At 49.1% G+C, this 27702-nt stretch overlaps 1 protein-coding gene across 6 annotated transcripts in view; it reads right to left on the reverse strand.

Moving 5' to 3' along the window:
- The window catches only part of CPNE5 (copine 5), an 88063-nt gene that overhangs the window by 26233 nt on the left and 34128 nt on the right, over nt 1-27702 (reverse strand). For 2 of the 6 annotated variants that reach the window (XM_045512180.2, XM_045512179.2), the window contains exons 4-11: nt 21834-21937; nt 21009-21048; nt 20725-20801; nt 18997-19056; nt 16915-16965; nt 16569-16632; nt 8613-8716; nt 4155-4259 (exon numbers count right to left, since the gene is read on the reverse strand). In XM_045512180.2, coding sequence (XP_045368136.1) covers nt 4155-4259; nt 8613-8716; nt 16569-16632; nt 16915-16965; nt 18997-19056; nt 20725-20801; nt 21009-21048; nt 21834-21937 — 605 coding nt within the window. Of the gene's footprint in view, nt 1-4154; nt 4260-8612; nt 8717-16568; nt 16633-16914; nt 16966-18996; nt 19057-20724; nt 20802-21008; nt 21049-21833; nt 21938-27702 lie in introns of those variants that run through there. The other 4 variants (XM_010948996.3, XM_074348591.1, XM_045512183.2 and 1 more) reach the window with 4 other exon arrangements.

Raw genomic sequence — 27702 nt, forward strand, 5'->3', positions numbered from 1 at the left:
ACAGGGCGGACTGCAGGCTCTGGGGCAGGTGGCCTTGGATGACAATCCCAGCTCTTCCAGGTACTAGCTGTGTGGCCCTCTGCAACTGGCTTAGCCCCTGAAGACCGTTTACTCCTCTGTAAAATGGGGTAATCAGACCCATTTTGGAGTTGCTGTGAGAAGGCAACTACATCATTCACACGGTCAGCATTGTTAAGCCTGAAATACTCAAGCCTTTCTTCCAAGCTCCTGTCTCCCAAATAATTTCCATTCACCACAAAAATGTCAGCTCCACAAGGTCAGGGATTTTTGTTTGTTTTGTTCATTGTTGTATCTTCAGCTTCTAGAACAGTACCTAACATATACTAGGTAATATAAATATTATTATTAAATATCTGTTGGCTAAGATCCCTTAAAACTTCATGAAGTGGGCCACATGGTAAAAATACTCTCCTTCCACAAAATCTCAAAGGGAGGCCCAGAGTGTATGGCTTTCCCCAAGTCACACAGCTGGTCAGTGGCAATGCCAGGCCTTGGGGCCAGGAGCTAGTGTTCTGTGGGTCTCTGAATGTGCGGGGCAGGAGTGAGAGCCCGGTGTGTGTGAGCCTCAGGAGGCCAGCAAGGATGGAGGATACCGGCAGAGTCGCCAGGCTTCGCCCCCGGCACACCAAGCATCTCTATAGTCTCCTCCGAGCCAAGCTGCAGGTCGGCTCCTAATGAGCCTCTCCTCTCCCAGGCAGAAGGTACATCTCCCTGATGCTTACAAGTCCTGAGGGCTGACAGGCCTTCAAGGGTTTGCCCTGAACTAACTGAGTCAGCCCATTACTCTGAGAGGCTTCGGGGAGGAAGAGATGTATGGGGCCTCACTAGGCCAGACAGCCAGCCTGGATGGTGGGGGCACTAGGCAACCCTGGCTATACTACAGTGACTTTGCTTCCTCTGTCTGAGTTCAGCTTCTGCATATGCGAACCAGGGATAAGATGAGCCTAACTGAGGCCATAGTACTGGCCTGGCCGCCCCCACCCCTGCCACTGTGCTCAGCTTGTGGTGGGCTTCAAAAGAGAAGCAACTGGTTCACCCAGGGGGCCGAAGTTTCAGTGATGTGAGAGACCCCAACTCCCGGGAATCCTCTCCCCTCTCCAGGTGAGGACCCAGCACACTCAGTACCCATTCACCATGAAGGTGTGAGTGAGTGATAGCAGTCCAACTCAGAGGAATCTGGTTTAACAGGGACAAATCCTCAAGTCACAGAATATTCAAAAACAGAGCAGGGGGACTTCAGGGAAGGCAGAAGGGCTTCTTATGATCACCCCACTTCAGCCTACTGGAGGCCTAGACTGGCTCTGACCTGCCCAAGCCCCTGAGCAAGGTCCTCCCGTCCCACCCCACTCACTCAACATTTTGGCCATTATGTCAGCAGAACACTGGCGTTAAGAATACAGATTCTAGAGCCAACCCACCTCGGTCCAAATCCTGGTTCTACCACTGACTGGTAGTAAGAACCTGGGTGAGTTCCATAACCTCTCTGGGCCTCAGTTTCCTTACCTATAAGATGTGGATAGTATTTGTAGCTTTTCCAGAGGAAGTACTAATTGTTGGGAGGATTAAATTAGTTCACATGTAAAAATTACCTCAGAAGTGCTACAGGAGCACTTCTCTCTGTCTCCCACCCTGGCCTGGGAGCAACCTCAGGAGGAGGCTTGGGTCTGATAGCTCAGTATGTCCACAGCACCCAGCACAGTATCCTGGGCCTGTCTGGCTTAGAAGACAGAGCTGCTAGATTAAATCCAGTGTGTTCTATGAGGCTTCAAGAGGTGCCTCAGATGGAGAGGAAAGTGGCCTTGTTTTCCTGCACAAGGTCCACCCTCTCCTGCCCTGAGGGGGCCTCCCAAACGCTTGTACCTCCCGAATGGTTGTTGGGTACATGAGTGACCCTAGGGCTCAGCGGAGGGTAGGCCCACTTGATTACCAGGCCAGTGTGACACACCTGACCCCTCCATTAAGACCTCTGTCAGTCATGTCACAGTCAATCTGTTCCTGGCTACAGAGGAGGGCCCAAGCTGCCCAGCCATCCTGGAGGGAAGCCAGTCTAGGGCTCAGCCTCAGAGGGGGAAAGGGGAGCCTGCCTGGGCTCTCCCCACGACCTGCACCTTCCCACTGCACCCTCACTGCTTCTCATGGCTGAACAGTGAGCCTAGGCCTCTGAACTGGGCTGCCCTCCTCACCATCCTGACAAGGCTGTATTCTGAGCCCCTGAGAGCCCCTCCTAGGTATTCAGGGTTGTAGGGGGCCAGTTGAACCCCCAAAACCTCTAGGCAATGCAGTCAGAAATCCCAATTCCTTCCATCCCCATGAGAATGAACTGCCATGCTCTCCATCCCCTAACCTTGAATTTCTGCCCCCCGCTCCTTCCTCTCTATTCCAACATTTTTTCCCACATCATTTGTCCCACTCACCAACCTTCCAGCCTCCCAGAGCCTACTTTAGACCCTGCTGTTCCAGCCAGACTGTCCTCCCATCCCCCACCACTCCAGGACCTGGACAGATATGCAGCAGGGGTTCTTTTGGCTGGAATGCCTATTTTTGTCTCCAATCTCATTCTGCATAACTATTTAGCTATTTAACAAACATATGTGCACACCTGAGCTCCCTGTGGTCAGGTTATAAGCCTCCTGAAGATGGAAGTGTGGCTACATTCCTTTGAATGCCACACAGCTGGAGGCACAGTGCCAAGCACATAGTAGGTGCTCAATGACCATCTGCGGAACAGATTGTGGCTTTTCTGTCCCATCCAAGAGTCAGGAAAATAAGCCGTCTCAACTCCTGGATCAGCAGCCTAATAAAGAGGGAGACAGGGGTGCTTAAGGCTGTCCATCCACTCATTCCTGTCCCCCATCCCACTGCACACACCCTGTCAAGTAGCCACTGTGAACAGAGTCCCAGGGTGCCCGTGCCAATGCCACCAGCCAGGATACCCTGAGGTGTCTGCTCTGACAACCCAGTGTTCCTGTCAGAGTGGCCAGCAGAGGCCCAGCTTCCTCAAGTCTGCCTGGGCAGATCTGCCTGAGAAGCCCCTGCCAGCTGGGCTACCAGCTATAGCAATCACCAGGAAACCAGGCTGGGTTCTTGTGACAATGTAGACCAGTACCGTGTTGCAGCTCCCATCCTACGTGCCCCCTCTCCCCTGGCACTTACCACAATTTGTAATTATATGTTTCTCTGCCTGATTATTGGATTAATGTCTTCCTCCCCCACTAGCATGTAAACTGCAAGAGGCTGGGTGAAGGGTGGAGACTGTGCATTTTGTTCCCTGCTGACTTCCCAGCGTCTAGCACAGTGCCTGTCACATGGTAGGGAGTCAATAAACATTTGTGGACAAAATGCTGAATGGTACTTTATGCATACCAGAGCCTTCTAGTGTAGGTTGTGTCATGTAAGCTTCAAAGCAGCCCTATAAGGTAGGTAGATGTTTAAACACCCATTTTACAGATAAGAAAACTGAGGCTCAGACAGGTCAAAGTTTGCCCAGGTTGACAGTATTTTTCAGTCAGAGTCAGAATTAGAAACCAGGTATCTGTTATCTACACTCCACAATCTACACTCAAACAATGATGAGATGTAGTATGAGTAGCATCAAAAAACTCCACAAGCTCTTTGCACTGCACTCCTCATCCCCATTAATGGCAATCTGGCTGGCAGAGCATATCCTGGGATCTTGACTTCCCAGAGTCCTTCAGCCAGAAGTTGGAGCTGCTGGGGACCAGGGCACCTCTGCCTGCATCCAGAGCCACGATCTGGCACACAGCTGCCCCTCCACTAGGAACAATGAAAAGACCAGCTGCTGAGATCCAGGCTAGGGAACCCCAACACTCACCAGGGCTTCCCTGGAATCCTGGGCACCTCCCATCCCCCCAACCTGGGGGGCTTCCACCATTGGGAACATCAGACTGGGAAGAAAGAGGAAGGGGCTGGGAAGGGTGTGGAGAGGGAAAGGAGGGAAAGGAGATAAAAGGCAGACACTGCCCAGGAAGGCAGAGGGAGTCCACAGTCCCACCCTGTGCAGGGCCACCTGCACACAGCTCCAGGAGGCTCTGCTGGTGCTGATGGGACGGACTGCGTCAAAATGAACCACCTCCCGCACCTGTGCTTGGCAGGGGGGCATTTCCTTATCTCACCGATCATAGTCCCCGTTGCACAGGGCTCTCACGGGAATGGAGAACGTTTGCCAGACTGGGTTTAGGGTATTCTTCATGACCTCGGTCTTGTGGCAGATCGTGAACCTGGCAAAGAAGAGAGGGAAGGCTGTCAGTCCTGACCCCAAGGGAGGCAGAATCCAGGTCAACAGAGGGGCTGGCTGGTTAATTTCTACAGTTGCCAGACAGTGGAAATGATGGCTTCGTCAAGTGATGAGCTGCCCTTCACCAGCAGCACCCAGTGAGAAACAAGACAGCCATTTCTTGATGACACTGCAGAGAAGATTCCTGTACCAGGTGAGGAGTGTCAGGAGATGTGGTTCTCACCCTGCTCTCTCACCTGTAAGCCCAGGGAGTTGGCCACTATCTGACCTTCTTCATCTGAGATTCACGAAGGGATCAGAGGATGGGCGTTTGGGATGTATGAACCCTTGAAACCATCAGTGGAACTGGGTGCCTAAGTTTCACGAGCTTGCTGCCCCCCTGCCTGGAGCACTCTCTCCCCAGATTTCCATGTTCATAGCTCACCTCCTCACTTCCTTCAGGTCTTTGCTCAAATGTCACCTCTTTGACATGATCACCTGCCCTGAGCACCATTATTTAAAATGTAAAAACCTCCTGGTCCCCTGACTCGGACATCACCTAGTCCTCTTCCGAACTGCTTTTTCCATTGCATCTGTCATCATTTGACATTTTACATGGTCTGTCTTTCTCTTTATTTCTTTCACAGTCTGTCACTAAAATGCAAGCTCCATAAGGGCAAGGGTTTGTCTTCTTTAATCAGTGGTATATCTCTAGTGCCCAGAATAGTGCCTGGCACTACTTAGTAAGTATTCACGTAATATTTTTTTTTGGAATGAATTAATGAATAAATGTATTTCTCAGAGGAGAGTTTCCATAGCTTTCACTGGCATTTTGAGCCAGTGAAATTTAAGCCCCTGGCTTAGATAATCTCTAAGACCCTTTCAGCTCGCTCTTCTAGTCTGAATCAATGAGCTTACTTTGCAAACTAGAAGGGCAGAATTGGCTTAACCCCAGCTGGGCCCCAATCCAGCGCCCCTGCCCACTCCCCACACCATACCTGGCTGGCCCCATCCTGGAAGCCTGCCCTGCCACATGGAGGGGCAGCCAGGAGCCAGAGTGGAGCAGGGCAGCGGGTGGGGGCAGGGGCTGTCCCCCTGAGATTTCCCAGCATCTACCCCAGCTACCTCCCGACTTGGAAAGGTCACCCAGGAAAGTGCCTGGGCCCCGCCCGTGCCCACACAGCCTGTGCCATTTCTTCTCAGGCAATTTTCAAGTCAAAATGTCATTCCTGTCACTGTGGCTCAGCATTTCACTTCTGTGCTCCTTCTCGCCCACCCACTGGAGTGTGAGGTACACGTGGGAGACCTCCCCACACACAACAGAGCTGGTGACGAGGACAGGAATGGGGACAAGGGAAGGAGGGGCTGCAGGTGCCCATGGCTGGGGCAGGCAGGTAGGGCTGGAAGGGGAGCCTGGGTTGCGGGGTAGGGCGGGTGGCAGGGAGGAGGGAAAATCAGATCAGCAACTGATGGTGAAGGGAGGGAGGTCTGCACGGGACAGAAGCCCTAACCTCCCACCTGAAGCAGTCACACAGACCTGCCGTGGACCCTCTCAGCCTCTCCACGTCTCTGGAACCACTGCCTTCTCTATCTCCTCTCTCTTGCCAGCCAAACATCCTGACCGAGTCTTCTAAGCTTCTAAGCTATTAGCCTCATTTCCTCCTTGCTTCTTTTCTTCCTGAGCCCTGCATAGTCTGCTTTCTGCTTTAGACTCTTGCCCCAAACTGCTTTCTTTAAGCTCCCCCAAGCCCCTCAACAGCAAATCCACAGGCCCTTCAACTCTCTGCCACACTTGCCATGGGGGACCAGGTGCTAGTGTGGAAATGGTCCCTGCAGTCATCTTCTGCCTCAACTGAATTCATTTCAACAAACACTCAGGGCGTGGTGTTGGGGGAGCATTAACCAACAGGGTCAGGCAGATGTGGGGTCTGGTCCCAGGACCACCACTGCCAGCTGTGCAGCCCTGGGCAAGTGACTGAGCTTCCCTCTCACCATAAAAGGGGGTAAGAACTGTAACTAACGCTGCCAGGCTCTGTTCTAATAACCTATATTAACTCATTTAATCCTCATGACAACTCTGTGAGGAAGGTGTTATGATTATCCCATAATACAAACCAAGAGACTGAACCGCAGAGGGTAGCACTGCGTTGTCCAGAAAGGTAGCCACCAGCTACACGTGGCTATTTACACTTTTGTGAACTAAAATGAAATGAAATAAAATTCAGTTCCTCGGTCACACTAGCCCCATTTCAAGAGCTCAGCATCTACAATGGCGACCATACATGACAGGAAGATACAGAACATTTCCACCATCCCAGAAAGTTCCATTGGGGTAGAGACTTGTCTGAAGTTACATAGGTAATACTTGGCAGTGCCAGGCCGAGCCTGGCTCCATCACCACGTTCGTACTCCCAGACAGTGATTCTGATTGAAGAAGACAAGGCAGGGGCAGTGCCAGAAGCACAAGAGGGTGCTTCCTTCCCTTTCCCTCTTGGCGTGGCAGGTGTGACATTTCACTACCTCCCTGGGTCCCTCCAGATCGGTTTCTCCAGCTGCCCTTGGTGTCTCCCTCACCCCAGCAAGATCCAGCCCATGATTGAAGTGAAACTCTCCCCTCCAAATAAACTCCCATCACCGCCCCCATCTGACCAGCTCCTTTGCTATTTTCAACAGTCTAGGTTCCCTGCAGCTCCACTACCAAGGAAGGGGCTGTGACTACAGTCCCCACCCAAGTTCTGTGGAGCGAGGTCTCACACTGTCCCCTTGCCCTGTCCTCCGCTCCCGCTTCCTCCCCTGCATTTCCACAGCACAGCTCGCTTGGCGCAGCACCTCCCACCTGTTCACCGTGTCAGTCACGAGTCTTTCCCTCTCCCCCGCCCCATCCCCATCCATCCCACACTTAGCTCTGCTAGAATAATCATTGGCAAACACTGCAACACACCCCTCTCCTGCTCCACAACCCAAATCCCTCCCTCCTGCTGGCCGGCCAGCCCTCACCTCTAAGACAAGCCTGGTGGGCCCCTGCCCTCCCGTCTGGAGGATACCTGCATAGACATTTCCATGGATGCCCAGAACATCACTCAGATCTCTTCCTCCCTCCCTTAAGTCAAATTAAAGTCAACAAGAATTATTTAAAGAAATCCTGCTAGGAGTCCTTCTGTGAGACAAAGAATCCTTTTGTTATGCAAATGATCGTACCTAATTTTCCTTGTTTTGTACGCTCAGGTTTAAAAATCAGTTTTCCCTTGAACTGAAACGCACCTCCTCCCTGCCGCTGCCCTGCCCCCAACACACACACACACACTCACACACTCACACACTCACATCCACCCAGAATTTCAGATTTAAGGAGACAGCGAAGCTCTCTGCCCCTCTGCTTAGGGCACGCTTGCTTTGTACATGCTGTTTCTCTAGCTTGCTTTTCTTCCCTGCTCCTCATCCCCACCCCCCACCCCCCCGTGGACCCATTTTCTTCCTCTCCTTCGAAACCTACTTCCTAGTTCCTCTTCTCCAGCAATTTCTCTAATTAACCTCCCTGGCCTCATCTCTTCCTCATTCTGCAGAATCCCTGCTGTAAGTGGCCACAGCCTCCCAGAGCTGTGTTGCTTAAAGAGACCATGGAGACCACGTAGTCCAACTGGATCATTTTACTGATGAGAAAACAGGCCCAGAGAGGGTGCATACTTGCCTGGGGCCACACAGTTGGTTGCAGAGAGGGCCTAGGGGGACTAGAATCTGTCCCTCTGTGTACATCACTGACCTACATTGGCCAACGAGTTGTGTGTCTTTCCATCATATTGTGGGTGGCTTCCAGATTAGGGAGAGGAGAAGGAAATGGGGGCTTCAGAGATGTGAGGGATTTTGAATGAAGCCCGTGGCAGAATGTGGAGCCAGGTGGGGAAAAGGGTCTGGATTTGCCATGCTGAGTATGAAGTCGTTGGGGGGACATGTAGTAATGGGGTGTCAGAAGGGCTGTGTGTGGACAAGGCTTAGGCTTAGAGATGTGGACTGATTTGTGTGGAAGAAGGAATGGGCTATCAGAGGGGCTCCTCAATCCTGTCCTAGGCCTGTTTTGGCCTACTCCCTCCATCTCTGATATGCCCAGTACTCACCATTGCTAAGATCCTCAGAATAGCACTGTGGGCTTGGAGGCTGCTTCCAAAACCCCACCAGCCCCATCCATGCCACCAGGCACTATCCTGGAGCTCCTGACTTCCACCCAGAGCCCCTTTCCTCTCCAGAGCAGGAACCCCAGAGCAGCACCAGTAGGAGAGAGTCCAAGCCACTCTGCACAGCAAGTTACCACAGCCCACCCTCCCATTGATCCCAGAAGGTGGGGTGAGGCCAGAGAACTCACGTTCCATCCTCGTTGCTTCTGTAGAACACCAAGAAGGGGTCAGACTTCCCAAAGAAATCCTTCTTGTCCAGCTTGTTGGCACAGAACTGCATTGTGGCGACGTCCTGGTGGGAAGGAAGGAAACAGGGTGTGAGGCAGCAGAAGGCTAGAGGGTGCCCCAGGGCCCTGGGGAATCCAGGCACCAAGCTGGTTAGAAAGGATAATATCTCACATTTGCCCCACAGAGTGCCAGGCCCTGAGCTAACACTTCGGAGGGTCTCCTTTCATCTTCCAACCCCACCTGGCAGAGCAGCCAGCCAGTGAAGCAAGTGGATTCTGCAGCCGGCTGCCCCAATTTGAATCCTGGCTCTACTGCTTTGCAACTGTGTGACCGGGAAAAGGAGGTAACCTCTCAGAGCCTCAGCTTTCTCCCTGTATATGGGGCTGATTGCAGCACACATCTCAAATGGTTGTGGTGAGAGCTGAATGAGATCAGTTTGGAGCAAAGTGCAGGCACATCACACCCTTGAGGTCAATGTTCATGCACACAGTTCATCACTATTTTACTGAGCGGCTCAGAGGGGTGAAATGATGAACCCAAGCCACCCCGGGCTCAGTCACCTAACCCCAGAGCCCTCACTGTCCACATGGTCTCATTCCCTCACAAGTTTGTGTGGTTCCTAGAGGACACTCATCACTTTCACATGTGCTGACTCACAAGCGGTCCCCTAACTCTGAGGTAGATATAGCTGGACCTGACTTCCCACTTTACAGCTGAGGAGAGAAGAGTACAAAGGAGCCACAGCCACCTGGTTGGAACCACAACTCTGCCACCTACCAGCTGAGCAGCCTGGGGCAAGCAATGTAACCTTAACATCAAGTTCTCCTTTGAAAAATGGAGTAATAATGCCCCCTGTGAGCCTCTTGGAAAGACTAAGGGAGCTGGCATATGTTAAGTACCAGTCCACAGTGTCTAGCACAGAGCAGTTAAAAGAATCGGAGCCAACACTTGCAGTGTGCCATCTGCTTCTGGGCTAACCCCGATGAAACTGCCAATGTTCAACTAGTGTTTACAATAAATACTATTGTTATTCCCATTTTAAAGCTGAGGAGACTGAGGCACAGAGAGGTTGACACCCTTGCCTAAAGCCACAAAGCTAGTAAGAGGATTGAAACAAGACAGTCTGTCTCCAAAGATTAATAACTGAGATTCCAAATGATGACCCTGAATCATCAAGATAAGTTTAATTATGTTCTGTAGCCTCAGTTTGAGAAGTCAGAGAAGTGTGAAATCCATTTTAGAAAGGCCTCCCCTGTGCAAACTAGTTAAAATTAAACAAACAAAAAAAGACTGGCTCTGAAATTCATCTAACTGGAAAAATCCACCAGTGAGCCACACCTCATCCCCCCGACTCCCCCACCCCCACACAGCGAATATATGTGAGGCATTGCTGGGGGCTTATTTTTTGTTCAACCTGATCTGCCCTCCCTAACACCGCCTAGACCCGAGAACATTTGCCAAAAGCCCGTTATGATAAACTGTATTGTGCCATTATCAAATCCAAGGGCATAAAACAGAACTTCAGAGAGCTTTCTAGGCTGTAACCAAGGCAGGCTTCTTCCCCAGTGGGTGTGCATCCCATGGGGAGTCCTTGAGGCAAGGAACATGTAACTGTACGGGGGCTTGCTTTTGAAGGTGACGCTGAGTTATGCCAATAGTCATATGAACTATGCTTTGACTGTTCCTCTTAAATAAGGGTTAATCATACACATGTGACCCCAGGAAGAGGCTGGGTAAGTGTCAATAAAACGGACTGGGCCAGCAAGATTTGGGAGCAGCAAATTCTGGCTGAAGGTCAGAGGTCCTGCTGTTTGACATCCTTAGCCTGAGAGTGGGGCTCTCTGAGCACATGAAATGCCTTTCTCAAAGTAGAAGCATCTCTGGAATCAACTGCAGAGAAAATAAAGCAGCTCCTGCAATGTGTAATTTTTTGCAATTTCTGCCTTTTCACCCTATCTTTTAAAAAACATATTAAATTCTTCTAAAAGCAGGATTTCCTCAATTTGCATCTTCCCACATGTTAGTCAGGCTGCTTGGGATACCACAGCAAACAACCTTTCTCTCTAGGGTGGCGGTCTGGCCCACTCTAGCATGTTAGCCTTCCCTGACCCAGGAGAGGGCCATGTAGGGCAGAAGTCAGGCCCAGAAGCCAGCAGGTGGGCTGAAGGCTGGGAGAAAGTAGCAACACCCAGGAGGGGAGAATGGAAGGTTTGGATCTTGCTGGCAGCCCCCAGGGTCAGAGCAAGGATAAGGTAAGTGCAAAATTTAAGGGACTCCAAAAATCTCAATAATCAAAATAAAGATTTGAATGCGATAGTTTAAAAAAATCAAAATGAATGCAAAAATCCATGATACATATAATATCAAATATCTAAATAAAGTCATTTTACAAATGAAGAAACTGAGGCACAGAAAGGTCAAGTAACTTGCCCAGGGTCACTCAGCCAGTAAGCAATGGCATTTGGCCTGGATCCAGAGCCCAAGTTCTTAACCACTTTCCCCTACTGCTCACACACTGTACCCTAAGAAGCACTTTTAAAGAGATAGAGGAACCATGGCGACATTTATTGTCTTCTCTAATATTTGCTGCATTTTCCAAATTTCCTGGAACTAGTATATTCTTTTTTAGTCAGAAAAAAGAAGACATTAATTAAAAAGAAAAAGAATCATTAGCCACAACTATAAAATTTAGTACTTCAGCAGGAAGGAACACAACTCAGGGCTGAGGGCGACCACTGACCTCTGGAAGGCTTCTGCATTCACAGAGAGGCCCAGAGCCACAGCTTGCCATGACAAGACAGCTGAAGTAGGAGACCTGAGGTACAGGCATTCAGCGATGGCAGCGAAGATCCCCTAGGCTGGAGTTTATTCTAACACAGATGGTGGATATTGAAGTTGGCCTAAGAGACTAGGCCTGTCTGTACACATTGACTGTAATAACCATGTTGAGGTCAAGCTGGTTTTTCTCTGCTGTCTTAATCACTGACTTCTCAAGCAATCCAGTCAGTTGTGTATCTGTTGATTTGGTCATTCAGAGGCTGAAAACCCCACATGGGACCATTTTTCCTCCCGCTCATTGAGTCTGTGTTTCTGGGATACTAACCAAAATCAATCAACTAAGGTTCATAGAAAAATGGAACCATTCAGCTATGAGGATGTTCACTGCAGTATTAATTATATTGTTTCCTATAAAAGAACAGATTTCATATATTATGACCCATCCATACAATAGAGGAGTGATATGCAGCTTTAAATTTGTCTTCCAAGAATATCTGGTGACATAGGAAAATAAATCTGGATATCATTTTCTACTAATTATAAGAAAAAACTATATACTTGTACACCCAGAAAAAAAAGCCTTGGAGGAAATGCATCAAAATGTCAACAATGATTATCTCTTACTGATGTTTCTACTCTTTGTATTTTCCAACTGTCCGTTTTGAAAATGTTATCTTTTTAGTATCTGGAAAAATGTTTTTGTTTTGTTTTCTTTTGTTCTGTTTTTTTTTTAAACCAGAATGATGATTTCTAAGTCCAAAACATTACAAACTAACTTTTTAAAAGGGTGATGTCTAAATGCTGGTTATTCATCATGCAGGACGCTTATAGCCGTGCTAGATGCACACAACTTCCCCCAACATCAACCTGCATATTTTGAGTCTCAGGAAACCTTCACCACTTCCTCCCACTTCACCTTAGCTCTTTCTTCTTATCTTTCTCCCTCCCTCCCAGGACCCTTCCTGAGTCTCCCATATGGAGACACTGGGCTCTCTCTGAAGTATTTCTTTAGAACAACGAGAGTTCTGACTTTATCAGGATTCCAGGCTGCTAAGCTCCCCACCCACAAGGTCCCACACAATCTGGCCTCCACACTCACCTACACCCTTGCCTCTCTGATGTCACTCATCACTCTTCCCCTGACTTCTGAAGCAATCCAATCAGTTGCGTATCTGTTTTGGGCCTTTGCAAGAGCTATTCTCTTTGCCTGGACCCATCTTCTTCCAAGTAGCCGCAAAGGCTCATTGCTTCATCTGTATGTATTTTGGCATACTACATAGTATTATCCATGAATTTTCCTTCAGGATAGTAAAGAGTGCTATAAAATATTTGTTATAAAAATGAGGCAGTGGGTCTGACAGGGTTGAGGCCCACTGCTGCACTGTGATTGCTGTTGGCAATTTCTGTCTCTCATACTAAATTGGAAACCTTGGGAGGGCATGGACTGAGCCAAAGCATATTTGATGAAACGAAATGAATGAATACATGAGCAGGCTGGTGATACCTAAAAGGGTGGGAGGAGGGGCAGCTGCAGCATGAAGCTTTGACTCCCTTGGCTGGTGAGAGGTGAGCCACACTCTCACCAGTGTGTGCAGGGACCTGACTGGGAGGCACTGAAACTGTGCATCCAGCCAGGAACTCCTGGCTCCAGAGCAAGGCAGGTCTGGGTGCCTGGCAAGCCTAGGGATAGCTAAAGGTCTGGGGAGGGAAAGGCAAGGAGCTATCTGCTCCCTGCATCCACAGCACCCCACTGCCTCTCTCCAGAAGCCCAGCCACTCACCATGCCTGCTAAAGGCTATTAGCCAGACATGTACCATGAAGGCTCATGACTCCACTGGGTGAGGGAAAGGCTCCCTGAACCAAGGCCTGGGCTAGAATCCTGCAGTCTTAGGCAGGCACTTCAGCCCCTCTGCATCTGTACACTGGGTCACTCACACCCACCCAGTCCCGAAACAAGTGGTGACAATCAAATAAACATGAGAGTCTTGGTCAACTCTGAGGACAATGTAAATACTGGTATTATATGGGATAATAATTGTTTTACTGCTGAACATAACGAATTCTTTAGTGATTCAGAGGCTCTTCAGGAGATTAAAGTCATCACTGTCAACATGAAGTATCACTGAATAATATTTTGGATCAAATTCTGATTGTTGGAACTTTCTTGGTATTTAAATTCTAGATGAGCAGGGCTTTTCTATAACCCATCAAAGTATGCTAGTGACCTGGTGGAGTCCACTCTAATTCTTTGCTGGTCCCTGCCCGTCCACACCATCCCCATGGATGAAGGGAGGGTTTGTCTACTTCGGCAGAATGTATTCATTTGAGCAGGAAGCCCTGCTCTGGTGAAAAACCATCTCTCAGACTCCACCCTCTTCCTTTGATCCTCCCACTGAATGCTAGAATGACAGAAGCAAAGCCTTTCAGATGTAATTATTTTAATTCAGCCAGATGCTGGGAATTAGTCTCTTTTCCTTGCAAATATTCTAGGGAAAGACAGAACTCAGCCAAAGATGCCCCAAAAGAAAAGAAGCTGACAATCTCAAGAGGAAGGGAGGGAGCCCCCACCTCCACAAGCTGTGAAACAGCTTAAATCAAAGAAACTGCTGCCATCCCTGGATGAAGGAGAAGAAGGGAGGAGTGGGGAAGCAGGAGGAGGAGGGAGAGCCTAAAGGGTATTAAACACAGACTGTTTACCAATACCAGAAGACTAGACCCAAAACAGCACCTAGCATCGTCTAGAGCTTTAGAGATTCCAAAGCACTTTCACTTACATTACTTCATTTAATTATAAGCTAGGAAGGAAGTCACCAGCTGAGCTAGAAGTGTGGGGGCAAACTGAATTTAGGCTTTAGGGAATTCAGATTCAGTCCTTCCCAGACATCCAATAGAAGCTGAGCCCCTGTTAGGCACAGTTGCCTTCATGATCTCCTTTAATCCTCACAGCGCCCCTATCAGCCCCAGCAAAGAGGTGGAGAAACTGAGGCTCAGGAAGTTTGAAAAGAAGCTCTAGTCAACATGTCAGCTGGGTTCTCCCCCTTATCTGAACTCCAGTAGCGTCCAGATTGCCAGCACTAATAGGTGTAGGAGTTTTCATCATCACCTGCTGTTACACATTTGGTCTGTGCTTCCTACTCATTTAAGCACAGATTTATGAAAGATCCTCTGTGATCTACTGCACACCACACCCTCTGCTGGGAGAACATGTGGGGAAGGTTTAGTCCTGCTGTTAAGTTCCTCCAGACCCACCAAGGTAAACAGACAAGTAGAGAAATCAGACTGAGCAGTTGTGTTTGAGTTGATTTGGTCATTGCTATATGGCCCTGGCCAATCAATTCTGTGTCTTATTCCCCAACTAGAAGCCCCTGAAAGCAGAGTTTGGGACACTATAACCTAGTAGTTAAGGACCCCGGCTCTAGAATCAGACTACTTGGGTTCAAATCTCTTCTACCCAGTGGCTGTGTGACCTTGGGCAGGTCCCTTAACCTCTTTGTGAAATGAGGAGCATAATACATCAGATATGATATCATACTATGTAGTACATTACATATTATAATACATCAAATAAGCCGATACTAACTTAGCACATTGTGTGGTTCAGAAAAAATTGCTCAATTAATGTTGGCTAACAATTTATACCTCCATACATAACAGCAGTTCTCAAAGTATGGACCAAGAACCCACATGGGAGTCCATGAGGCCAAAGCTATTTTCATAATAATGCTGATAAGATGTGGAATTTTCTAGAAGTTATCCAACAGTGATATCATAACAGATTGACTGCAGAAGCAGATATGAAACTCCAACTCTTCTGTTAAGTCAGACATTAAAGAGATTTTTTAAAATATAAAACAAAGCACTCTTCTCACTAAATGACTTGTTTTGGAAAATACAGTTATTTTTCAAAAAAGATGTTACTTCTGCTAACCTGTAATGGGTTAAACTATTGTTATTTTTAAATGAATTAATACATAATTTTAAATGTTTCTCAATTTTAATTTCTCATATGGTAAATATTGATAGCTAATGGATACAAAAGCTACACTGAAACTTCCCAGGAAGGTCAGAAAATGCTATTTCTCCTCATCCCTCCCAGTCCCACTAACCTGAGCTGGACCAGCCCCATGGGAAGCTGGATTCCCAGGTTACCCCAGAATTGGCCTTGTGCTCACACTTTGCTGCCCCCTCCTTTTCTCATGATTCACTATGTTCCCACCTGCGGCTCCTAATTAACCTAAGGGGCATGCAAGCCTGGGTGGTTTAGGGAAATGAGTCTGGGTTTTAGAATCAGAGTGACATGGATTAGAACCCTAGCTCTACCACTTACTGTCCTTGAATAGGTGACTTTGCCTCTCTGAGCCTCACTGTCCTCATCCATAAAATGGGAGTGACAACGGTTATCCTACCTCTTAGGATTGTTGTCAGAAGTAGTGATAACATAAAATGCCCACCACTTGACAGATAGTAACTGTCATCACTACTATATTTTATCATCATTATCAGCCATTGGGTCCCCTGAGCCCCTTCTTGGGTGCTCAGCTACCCCTCAGCTGTCCCCATCTCCTGCTTCTCCATGGTCCCACAGAAGAAGCAAAATCAAGGGCTGCTGGATGTTGCAGACTCAGGCTTCCCAACACACACACACTCCAACCACACACTCTTACTCCCTCAGCCCCATCCAGCCTCAATCCTACTCCAGAGCTAAAAGTGAAAAATGAGAACTAAATGCCAAGCACCCGGGCTCTAAGACTGAAGAGGCCTCTCTGCTTCCAGTGTTGGTGCCAAGGCATTCTTGGCTCAAGGAAGAGTGAGTGGTAGCCATGATGGGGAGTGGAAGGGACCCTGACATGGCAGTCAAGGGACTAGGGCCCCCAGCCCAGCTCTGCTGCTGACTGTGGGTGAGCCCCTTCCCCTTTCTAGCCCTCAGTCAGCTCAGCTGTAAAAAGAGAAGATACCTTGTGGACTTCTATGACAGTTGTGGATTTCTATGAGTCAGGTCAGACTGAGGAACCCTATCTTGCCCCGATCCCTCCAAGGACACACGTGGTCCTGTAGTCACAGGGAAGTCAGCCTGCCCTCTGTCACTGCCCCATACCCACACCCACCAGGTCCCGTCTTGGAGTCCCTCTGCCACTCACCCTGCAGTTGCTGAGCTCCTCAGCAGACAGGATGATGGTGCCACATTTCTTCCCTGGGACACCACTGGGAGAGGAGAAGATGAAAGAATGGCAAGTCAAACAAAGACAGAGACACAAGCCTGAACTCTCCTTGAATCAGCCCTCTGCATCCTCCCCCCACCCTCCACCATCCAGCAGATCTGTCCCAAAGCCCCTGAGAAGACAGAGTCTCCTGTGGACTAGGGCACTGCTTCTTGGGCCAGGCCCCCAGGCCTGGAGCTGCCCCACCCCCTGCTCCCCAAGAGCCCACCAGGAAGGGTACTGTCTGCAGTGAAAGTCCTAGAATTGGAAAAGCATCCAGACTCACCCGGAGGCTTCCAGACCAGTGGTTCTCAAACTTTCCATCCAAAGACCACTTCTGTGGGCAAAAGACCTCGTGGGCTAGCCACCCCACCCTGCACCCAGCTGACCCCCAGAGTCCCGGAACATTCCAGCTCTGAGCCACTCTGATTCATCGTGGGAGGGAGAACAATAAGAGGGAGTAAAGCAGAGGGTATACTCTTGGTGACAGCTTGCCAAGCCCTGTACCATGGCTACCTCCCCTTGAACTTTCTCCCAAGAAAGATCCCGGCCAACCATGTGGCTCCTCCATGATGTGGGCAGCCAGGACATGAAGTCAGCCCACCAAGAGAATCCCCTCTAGGAGGGCAAGTTCCCAGAGTGGAGCTCTACACTACCTCTTCCCTGGGGCAGGAGGAACTCCTCCCGCAGCACCAGCCTACCCTACTCCAGTGTTTGGGACTAACACCTAGGGGTGTCCCAGGGTAGCCAGGGAGAGAGAAGAAAATGGCATGTTGTCCAGGAGCTGTGTGACTTTGGGCTCATTACTGTACCTCTCTGAGCCTAGTTTCCTCACCTGTAAATTAGGTGTGATTATAGCATCCATTTTACTAGCTAAGATGCACACACACACAGTGCCTGGCACAGAGAAGGCCCTCAGGACCATAATTTCTCCCCCTACCCACTTTCCTTTACGACAGTGCAAAGCTGATAAAATCTAGCCCCACTCTTAGGCCAGCCTCGAGGAATATACTTTGAGAACCACTGATGGAGCTCTCCCCAGCACCAGCTCTTGGAGGGAGAGACTCTCAAACAGAGGAGGCAAGGGAGGCATGGGAGCCAGCCCCAGGGGCTGATGAGACAACCCAGCTCTCTTCAAATCAGATGAGCAGAGCAGGGGCCACATCTGAAGGTTCCCCTGCCACAGGCAGGTGGCAGTGCCTGCCAGCTTGTCCCCCTAGACTTGGGCAGCTGAGCTGAGCACCCCAAAGCTCCTCCTCCCACCCCAATCTGGCCATTCCTCGTAGTAAAGATTGATTTGTTTGACCAGGGAGAATCCTCACACCAGCCTCCTCTGTCCAATGTTTTTCCATCTGTTCCTCTCTTTGCCTCCTAGCCTGTCTTCTATTTCTGATCTTTCCTTCCCTCCTCTCCAGCCACAATCTGCTCCCACCTGCTCGACCTTTCTCTCTCTTCCTCCCTCCCTCTGGTCTTTCTCACCCTCCCTCTCTGTTTCTCTCTCTGATTCCTGCTCCCTCTCCAATTTCTGTTTCTTCACTCTCCTTGTAAATTATCATCTACACCCTTCCTGGACTGTGAGCATCCCTGAGTCCCACATCCAGCTGGTCTGGTGGTCAATCCAGCTGCTAGGACCCCAACTTCTGGGAGTCCTTAGCAAAGGCCAGTAGAGCCTCGCTTACTCATCCAAAATGCTCATCTCTAGAGGCACCTCCAGGCTGGTTCCTCCAAGCAGATGCTCCCTACCCTGCCCCCCAACCAGGTGAGGACACTCCCTCCAACCAGGAGAGAGGAGAGGGAAGGAGTTGGGAGGGTCTTCACTGCCATACTTGCATGAGGCCAGCCAAAAGCAGATGGTCAGGGTGGGGGCTGGGGGAGCAAGGCTAGCTCATCACAGCTGGTAAGCAAATGCAGAAAGTAAAGATTTAGCTGAATTTACTCTGTGAGGAGGTTGACATCCAGCAGTGGAAGCAATGGAGGGGAAGAGGGTGAGGTGGGAGAAGGGAGGGGAAGAGTGAAAGGTGGGAGGCGGGACAAACCAGGCCAAGGAGAGAGGAAAGGAAGGGAGAGTGCCCAGCCCCTGCTGCTTCTCAGAAATAGCCCCTACCTCTAAGCCCCACCCTGCTCCTCAAAGTCCCATGAGCCATTGGGGCTGGGGATGCTGGAGCTCTGCCCTGGATAGGGGGAGGGCCAGCTGCAGAGTGGCCAAAGTGCCTGGGTCCTTGAGGAGAGACCTAGGGCCCTCACTGTGCCCCTGGCCAGGGCTGAATGCACAGTGGTAGGAGCAGGGACTGAGCTAGGAGTCTCAAGCCCCCTCTGCAGAGCTGGCTGGATGTCTGAGGACCAAGGGCAGAGATGTCTGGTGACCTACCCATTGGACACAGCTGGCATAGGTTTGCCCGTCCTGGAATTCAGGCTGAATGCTCCTATCCTGTGAAGAGTGAGAGAGGAAGAGAGGGATCATGCCATGAGCTGAGCACCCCCATCCTAAGCACGCTTGGCATCTGGATTCTTGGAGACAGGTTTCTGTTTTGCATCAAACATCAAAACAGGATCAAAAGCCACAAGCCAGGAGAAAGAGAGGTCTTCTTCCCAACCTACCTCAGGAGTCCTCAAAGTGTGGTCCCCGGACCAGCAGCATCACAACCCCTGGGAACGTGTTACAATGTGTGATGCCTGCTACACTGAACCACTGTTCTACCTCTTTGAGCCTCAGTTTGTGGGCTGTGAAATGGGGATATTGCTGAGAGAACCACATGAGATCACAAAGGTAAAATACTGTCTGGGCCAGAAGAGATGCCCAGTGAAAGGAAGCCACTCACAGGCCTAGCCAGGGAGACAACTAGACTTAGACACATGAAAACTTCAGTGGGGCGAATAGGTCCTCCTCCTTCACCAACATCCAGAATCTTAACACTTTAGATCCTGCTTGCCCTTTAAGGGCTCCATACCCTATCCAAGTCTTCCTTTATCCCTAGAAACTGTCCTTCCACTGAAGATGGGCCAGAGGACAGCACAGGAAACAGACCCAAAGACTCATGGGCTTTTTACTCAGGTATTTAGAAGCTGAGAGAGGTAGAAATATACTAACTTCTGGGATCTCAAATTCTATAAGCTTCAGAGCCCCCTAGACCTGGGTTTGTTCCCTGTTCTCAATAAATGATAGCTGTTTATCACAATTTTCTGTGAACCCAGAGGAGAAGACTTTTGGAGGGCAAGGAGGCCTTTCTGGGGGCTCTGAAGTTATCACACAGTTACTAGGGATCAGAAACAAGGACCTGGGAGAGAGACCACCGCCACCCACACACACAATACATTTTACAGTTATTGATCATGGTAAAGGGACAGCATCTAGTGTGAACTTGGCAGAAGCAAGTGGAGGGATTTTCTCCCCACCTTGCCCTATGACCTGAACCCTTGTCCCAGTCTGCCAGCCTCTCTTGCCTGGGCCCTGCTCCTGGGGCTTCCTGAGAAACAAGGACAAAAGAAGTCACCTCCACCACTTGGCCAGATCTGGCTGGTCCCTGAAGCCACCCTCAGGCACCACTGTGGGAAGCCTCAGGATAGCTCATCCCAGAGCCTGCTCAGTGTAATAGCTTTCCTCTAAAAGCACTTAAAACTCTATAATGCAGAATGTCAGGGTCAGGGTGGGAGGGGGAGGATCTCACTATGCCCAGCTCTGGCCTACAACAAGGTATGAACAATCTGAGGAATACTCTATGTGAGAAGACCCCTGGGTTTAAATCCCAGCTCTTCTACTTCCTAGCTGTGTGGCCTTGGGCATGTCACTTCCACTCTCTGGGCTTCAGTTTTTTCCCCTATACAATGATGGGGTAAGGGGCGAGTGTGGACTACATAGTATCTCGGGCCATTCTAAGGAATATGGGGCTCTAGTTACTGAGCTGGAGTTCCTCCAAGATAACTCAGCTAAAAGCCCTGCAAGGGCAAGGCCCATGGGGGTCTCCTTATTTCTAATCGTCCATTATGACTGGCTGACGGCTTTGCCCCTACTCTAAGCCAGCCCTCAGCAAGGGTGGGCAGGAAGTTGGCCCATCACTGAGGAAGCAACCCAGATAGGCCCCACTCCCTGTATACTTACGTGAGGGACTTCTCCAGGCGGCTCCCGGGGGACCCCACGATCTCTCCAAGTGTGCAGAAGGCCTGGCCCAGAAAATCCTGTACATTCAGGGTACAAAAAAAGACCACTGTCACCTACTCTGCTCACAACCATCCCACCTCTCCCATCACCCCACCCCTGAAGAATGAGGGCTCTGAAATGACAGGATGCAGCATCAGACACACAGTTTGTGTAACAGTGAAGCCCAGGGCCAACTCAGAGTTTGGCACTTTCAGAAGTGCTGGGCAGTCACTGGCAGAACTCACGTGTTTGGATAAATCAGGGCTCTTGGAGTCAACGTCATATCTGCATGGAACACAGAGAGACGGTGAAGGCAGCTGGGGCATCCTGCCCAAAACTGCCTGGCTGTTTGAGCTGATCCAGGACCCCTGTTCTCCCCAAAATGGGCACTAACAGAGTGGGTGTTTCTGGGAGTAATAGCAGGGAACTGCAAGTGGGAGCTTTCTAGGGTGTTCGACCTGTTTCGTCTCTTGATCTGGGTGGTAAATGGATGGCAAAATGCACTATGAGGGAGGGCTCTTAAGATTTGGGCACTTCACTCTATATATGTTATACCTCATTAAAAACTGAAAAAATGAAATAACCCTGCTCTGCCACCCTGGCTGGTTCACAGGTGCCTGAGCCACCTTGCTCTTCACTGCCTGTTCTCCCACCTTCCCAGCTAAGGCTCGGCAGCACTTTGAGCTCAGTACCTTGCCTTTGACCTTCCCTGATTGTTTCCCTTTGCCCAGGCCTGCGCAGCCTGCCCTCAGGCCTGATCACTCAAGATGGAGGTGTACCTCTGCCAGCCACAGGCAGGCTGATCCTGTGCTGGGCACCTCCCTTCACCTGGGGCTGGCTCACCTGCTGTCTCCCCTGCAGCCCTTCCTCCATCATCCCCCTCCCTCCCCTCCTGGACTTCTGCTAATTGTTACTTTTATCCCAGGCCAATCCTGGGCTTCCTCTAAGATCACAGCTCCCCTTCCCTTCCCCAGAAAGGAAACTCCAGCCCCAACCACAGGTCCTTGTAGCCCCACCTCCCAGCAGTGTTTCCTCCTCCAGCTCCATCTTCAGCACCACCTTCCACTTACAAGTCAAAACGGAGGTTCTGCTTCTCCTCAAAGAAGTAATCCACGATGAATTTGCGCACAAAGTCAGGATTGAGTGTGTTGTCGATTACTTCGGTGCGTCCGAACTACAAGAGGAGATGGGATGTAGACCTCATGGCGAGGCTGGTGGGGCAGGGAAGCAGTGGGCTCGGAGCCCCTCAGTACTGACCCCAGTAGTGATGGACCCATGCCTCTCCCACCTCCTGACCCCCACCTCCCACCCGCAGTCAAGGGGAGAGCTCCCTGATCTAATAGTGGAAGCCTTGCTCTTATGGCTCCAATCTGCATCATCACTTTATTTTCCCTTTCTCTATCTAGTCTCCACCCAAGTGAGATGATTTTGATACCTGGGTACCTGAGCAAGCCCTTCACTTTCCCACTTCACTGCCTTTGCCTATGCTGTGTCCTCCACCTGGCCTACCCGTCTCAGCCAATGGCATGCCCTCCATTTCTTCAAGATCCGTTGTTAATGTTGCCTCCTTCAGGAAACCTTCCTGATTCCTCCAACCAGAGAATTACTTCTCTCTGAACCATCATTGAACTTGTGCCACCAAAAACCACTGAGTGATCTTAGAAGTGAGTCCTGCCCCAGTCAAACCTTGAGATGACCAAGGCCCTGGCCCACACCTTGACCACAGCCTTGTGAGAGACCCTGAAGGCAGAGGATCCCACAAAGCTGCACCCAGATTCATGATTCCGTTGTTTAAATGGCTAAACTCTGGGCTAATCTGTTACTCAGCAATAGATAACTAATAAAGAGACTTAATTTTCTTGGTATCCTCTGCAACATATACTCTAGAATTTTGCACATATTTGACACTCAATAATTAAATCCCATTAAACTCCCCAAATGACTTAAGGCAAGTCACTCCCTATTTTGGGTCATCAGAATCACTTGTGTTTGTTAAAACACAGATCAGATTGTATGCTCTGATTCAGTGGGTTTAAGATGAGGCCCGAGAATCTGCACTTCTAAAAACATAGGTGATACTCATGCTGGGACCTCCCTTGGAGAACCACTGGGCTAGACTGTGAGAACCCAAGGCCGTGTGGGGTTATCTGGGAAGCCCTAGATTTGGCACCCCCCCCCCCTTTCCAACCAACCCCTTGTTCCTGTCAATTCCATCAGCTTTAGCTTTAGATTTATCTCTCCTCTCCTGCCTCCTCCACGGTGGCCTTGGTCAGGTTTCTTCACTTTCTCACCTCAATCCCTGCAGCAGCCTCCTCCTCCTAGCAGGTCCTGCATGGGGTCCAATTGCTAATGTTTAAAGACTCAGCTCCCCAGAAGTCCTGCTCCCCAACTCCCACCCCCAACCCTGTGCTCCCATAATCCTCTTCACATCCCCACAGCTGCACTCATCACATCCCCTGGTCATGGTCTAATGAGGCTCTTTCCACCCCACTCAACTGAGCTTCTCAAGCAATGGGAGGATCCAAGTTTTCCTCATGTTTGCAGCCCAGGACCTGATACATGTTTAACAGAGTCACAGCCTCACTCACAGATGATTATAGCACCAGAAACTGCGGTAAACACTTTGCACCATATTTACCTTATTTAATCTTTTTATGGTAGGCTTCCCCATATTATGGATAAGACAATGAAAGCACAGAGTAGCCAGGTAATTTGTCCAGGGTCACATGGCTAATAATTGCTGACTTCAAGGTATAATCCAAGCATTCTGGCTCATGCTCTCTAAGCCATGTTGCCCTACATGTAAGGTCCCCAGGGCAAGGACGGCAGAAGCCCACTGCTCCCAGTGACTGCTACATAGTAGGTACTTAGGAATTGTTGAATGAAGTAAGGTGGAATGAAGAAATGGATGAGTGGACTTGAGTCCCAACTTCATCACAAGCTAATTATATGACATCATCAGAGCCTTTCAAAGCCTCCGTTTCCTCATCAGAAGACGGAGAATAATACTACTTGTCCTGCTTGCTTAAGCACTTTTTGTAGGTGGGTGCTGGGCTACAAAAGTAAAGAGAACATGAATCTTGTACTTAAGGACTTCTCCATCCCAGGTGGGACAGTTCATACACAAATAATTACAATACAGTATGGTAACAGTGCTAAAAGAACTATATCAAAGGTCTAAGACAGGGTGTTCCCCCTTGGCTGGGGAAGTGTAAAAGCTATTAAAATGTAGAAAAAAGCAGATCACTGGGTGTCCTGTTTCACATATTAGTCTAAGTATCTGACTTCATAAAGTTCTGCATCTTTCATTATCTCTGAGCTACTTTAAAACTGTGTCAATTATAGAAAGCATAGAGTAATTCAAGTGATTCTTATCCACAGAAGTGCAAATAAATTTTGCTCAGTGGAATGCAATTGCTTATTTGATTACTACCCTGGGGATACTGACCAATTTTGCATCTATTTTAAAATTCATTTCAGCATACCTGATTGCCAGTACGTGTGTGGTGTTGGAATTATTTAAACCAGTTGTAACATCTTATGGGTTCCCTCATTAATTAATAAGTTGAATAAATCTTGACCATGTGCTCATTTTGTATTTCTATGAGAATCATGATTCTATCTTTTAAGAAAGGTATCCTTTAACAGAAGATTTTCAAAAATACCCATGCTCAAGCCCTACCACAGGCCAATTAAATCTGAATCTCAGTGGGTGGGGCCTGAACAACTATTTTTTTTTAAAGTTCCTTAGGAGATTCTAAGATGCAGATGGAGTTGAGAACCTCTGATATACGAGAATATAGCATGAGGAAGGAAAAAAACTAACATTTACTGAGTCCCTATTGAATACTCAGTAGATCAAGCAGATGATTAAGTTATCTCATTTGATTCTCACAAAAACCTTGAGTTATTACCCATTTTACAAGTGAGAAAACTGAAAATCAGAGAGGTTAAGTAACTTACCCAAGGTCACACAACTAGGCAGAGCTGGGATCTAGACCCAGATATGTCTAACTCCAAAGCCAATTTGTATTTCATTTAACTGCCAAGAGTCCTCAAGTATTATGAAAGTCAAATAAAGATGAGGTTTACTTCACAAGCATTTATAGAAGCCTCGCTGTGCGCAAGGCCATGGAGAGGACATGGGGAGTTGAATAAGACAGGGTTCCTGTCCCATTCCCTAAATTCAATAACAATTTTTTTTAATGTATGACCCTGGTTCCAAAATAGTTCCTATATTTTCCTCTCCTGCCCTTTCTAATTCTTAATACCTCCTATCTTCAGATGAAAAGAAAATTTCTCCTCATAGCTTTCTAGAATGCAGACACTCCAGGTAAACACCCAGGTTCGAGAGAATCCTCTCTTAAGGAAGGGACTTACCTCCTCCTCAGTACATACCCTTTCTCTCACTAAAAATCCCTCCAGCAGGATTTTATATAAACCCCAGCCCAGAAGGAGCAAGTATTCCTTTGCGCAGCCCCCCTCTTCCCTCCACTCCTGGCAGAGACGCCAAGGAAAACACCCATTAGGGAAGATGACAGAGCTGCTTTTAAAATGGCACTCGAAGCTTCAATAGAGGGGAATTCCCTAGAGATTGGTCTCTGCCAGAGAGGAAAATGGAGCTCCCCTGGAAACAGGACAGGGAGGGGGACTCCAAGGGCATCCAGTATCTCCTAGAGAGGGAAAGGGGGCAAGTGAGCCAGGCTGGGCAGTGATAAATTACCAGGACCAGGGGTAATTAACATATGCACATCACAAACAACTGCAAAATCTTCAACCCAAGGCGTTACTAAAGATGTTTTATAGCCTTCATTACTTGGGCTAATAACAAAGAAAAAGAAATATGAAAACTTGGATTTAAAAAACCCAAGAAGCCACCGGGTCCCTGTCAGGCCCAATTTACACCCCTATTAATGATGGTCAGAACACAATTGACCTGATGTTTAAAAAAGAAAATCAATTTGGCTGTATTTCGTTCTACACAGAATTAGAGAGTTTTCAAGCCAGAAGGGACTAGGAGAGATGAGGTATTAGCAGTGGGAAGCACATGAAGGCACTGCATGAGATCTGACTGCTGTGCAGGGAAGAAGGGGAGGGTGGGTTAACCCCTCACCACCCGTAATCCGGAGCCAAGCCAGCCCTGAACACTTTTCTAGCTCCCTAGAAGGGCCTGTCCCTTCCTCTGGTCCATTCTGAAGCCTTTTGTCCATACTTGGTCTCCGAGGATGGGAAGGGGCCTCACACTGCTCACAGTCTGGAGCACAGACCACCAAACACCAGTGGGCACAGGAATCCCCTGATTAACAAAGCTGCAGAGAAGCCCAAAATCTGAAATCTGCTTTGTTTTACCAAGTGATTCTGATGCAGAGAACCCTGGAGAATTGTTGGGTAGGTGGTAAGTGTGAACTGGGGAGGCTGTGATGTAGAGAGGGCTGAGCAATTAGGGAGGTGAGGGGGCTTTGACCCCAGGGCTGGGGCAGCCTCCAGGGGAAGAATAAGAAAGTACAAATGAGAAATAAGACTGGAAATTAGGGTATTCACCCTCTGAAAAGCTTACTTTTTGTCCCTGGCAACAAAACCCAGTGGGAAAAGCTCCTGACATATTACAAAAGATGCTCCCAAGAGCTCCTAAAACCCCTAAGACTAAGCCCCAAGAATATCAATTAAGCAGCATTAATTACATATTATCAGTTCCAGTGAGACCCTCAAAGGGGAGGCAGACTTGAAACGTCTTTAAGGGCTAAATTAAGTGGCTCCCAGGGGCTGCGCCATACACTTATAGAAGTTGAGGTTTATAGGGACAGGTGGACAGCTGTCCAGCCAAACTTCCCTGGGACAAAGACCACTGCAAGTCTGGGACTGAGAACGCAGGTCAGGCAAGTAAGGTATTCTGTCCTACATCCAATTACAAGGCTAGGAGGCGGTGAGCCTATGTCAAGACATGGGCCTCCTGACCAGCAGTAGGCCTAGACTGATTTGGAAGTTTGTTCTCTGTGCTGGAGAATCTCCTGCTGCTGCCCGCCACCCCCCACCACTCAGCTCCTCTGTCCTGATCTACACTCCTAGAGGTTGTTTTCCATCAAACTCCACCACCTGGTTCCCTTGCCCTATGGGTTCCAGTAGGGTTTGGCCAGCAGGAGGCACTGGCACACGGCAGATGGGACATGAGAGGCGAGAGGTTGGGGTATTTCTTCCCACTCTGGCCCAGTCTGAGCATCGTGGTTCTGGGAGGGGCTGCCTCCCCCAGGACCACGCTCACATCTCACTCACACACAATAGCACTCTCTTCTCCCTCTGCCCCTACAAGCCTGGGTGGGAACAGCTCCCTGTCATTGCCAGACCTTGGACACTAACTGTCCCTTGTGAGTATCCTCAAACTTACCCATACCTTTGAAAGAAATCCTTTCAATCTCTTCAGTGAAACCAACTGAGTAGAATTTTCTTTTCTGCTGGGACCCTAATATATTTTCTCTCACACAAACACATTCACACTCATACAATTTCCAACTCAACTGAACATAAAGCAAGCCAACAGTCCCCACCTCCATCCCATTCTTCTCAGACACTGTGTAACATTCATGTCACTAGTAAAGTGTGTGACTCCTGCCCATGCAGCCTAGATACCCAAGGTCTGTAACAACCCTCTGGGATGCAGGGTCCCAGCACAGCTGTCCCACTTGAGGGCCTCAGTGGGGACTCTCAGGAACCAGGGCTCCCACCACAGCCTCCACTTGGTAGAAAGTGGCCATCTTGGCCCCACCCACACCAGTGCCAGAGTGAGAGCCCAGCAGGGAAGGGCAACTGCTAGATTAAAACCAGCTCTGAGCTGGCTGTGACACCCCAAAATTGAATGCAAATGTCTGTACACATCCTCATTTTCTGGAGAGAGAAGCCATGATTTTCATTAATTTCTCAGAGGGAAGCATGTCTTCAGAAAGC

This window comes from Camelus bactrianus, chromosome 20, assembly GCF_048773025.1.
Source record: "Camelus bactrianus isolate YW-2024 breed Bactrian camel chromosome 20, ASM4877302v1, whole genome shotgun sequence".
NCBI lineage: Eukaryota > Metazoa > Chordata > Mammalia > Artiodactyla > Camelidae > Camelus > Camelus bactrianus.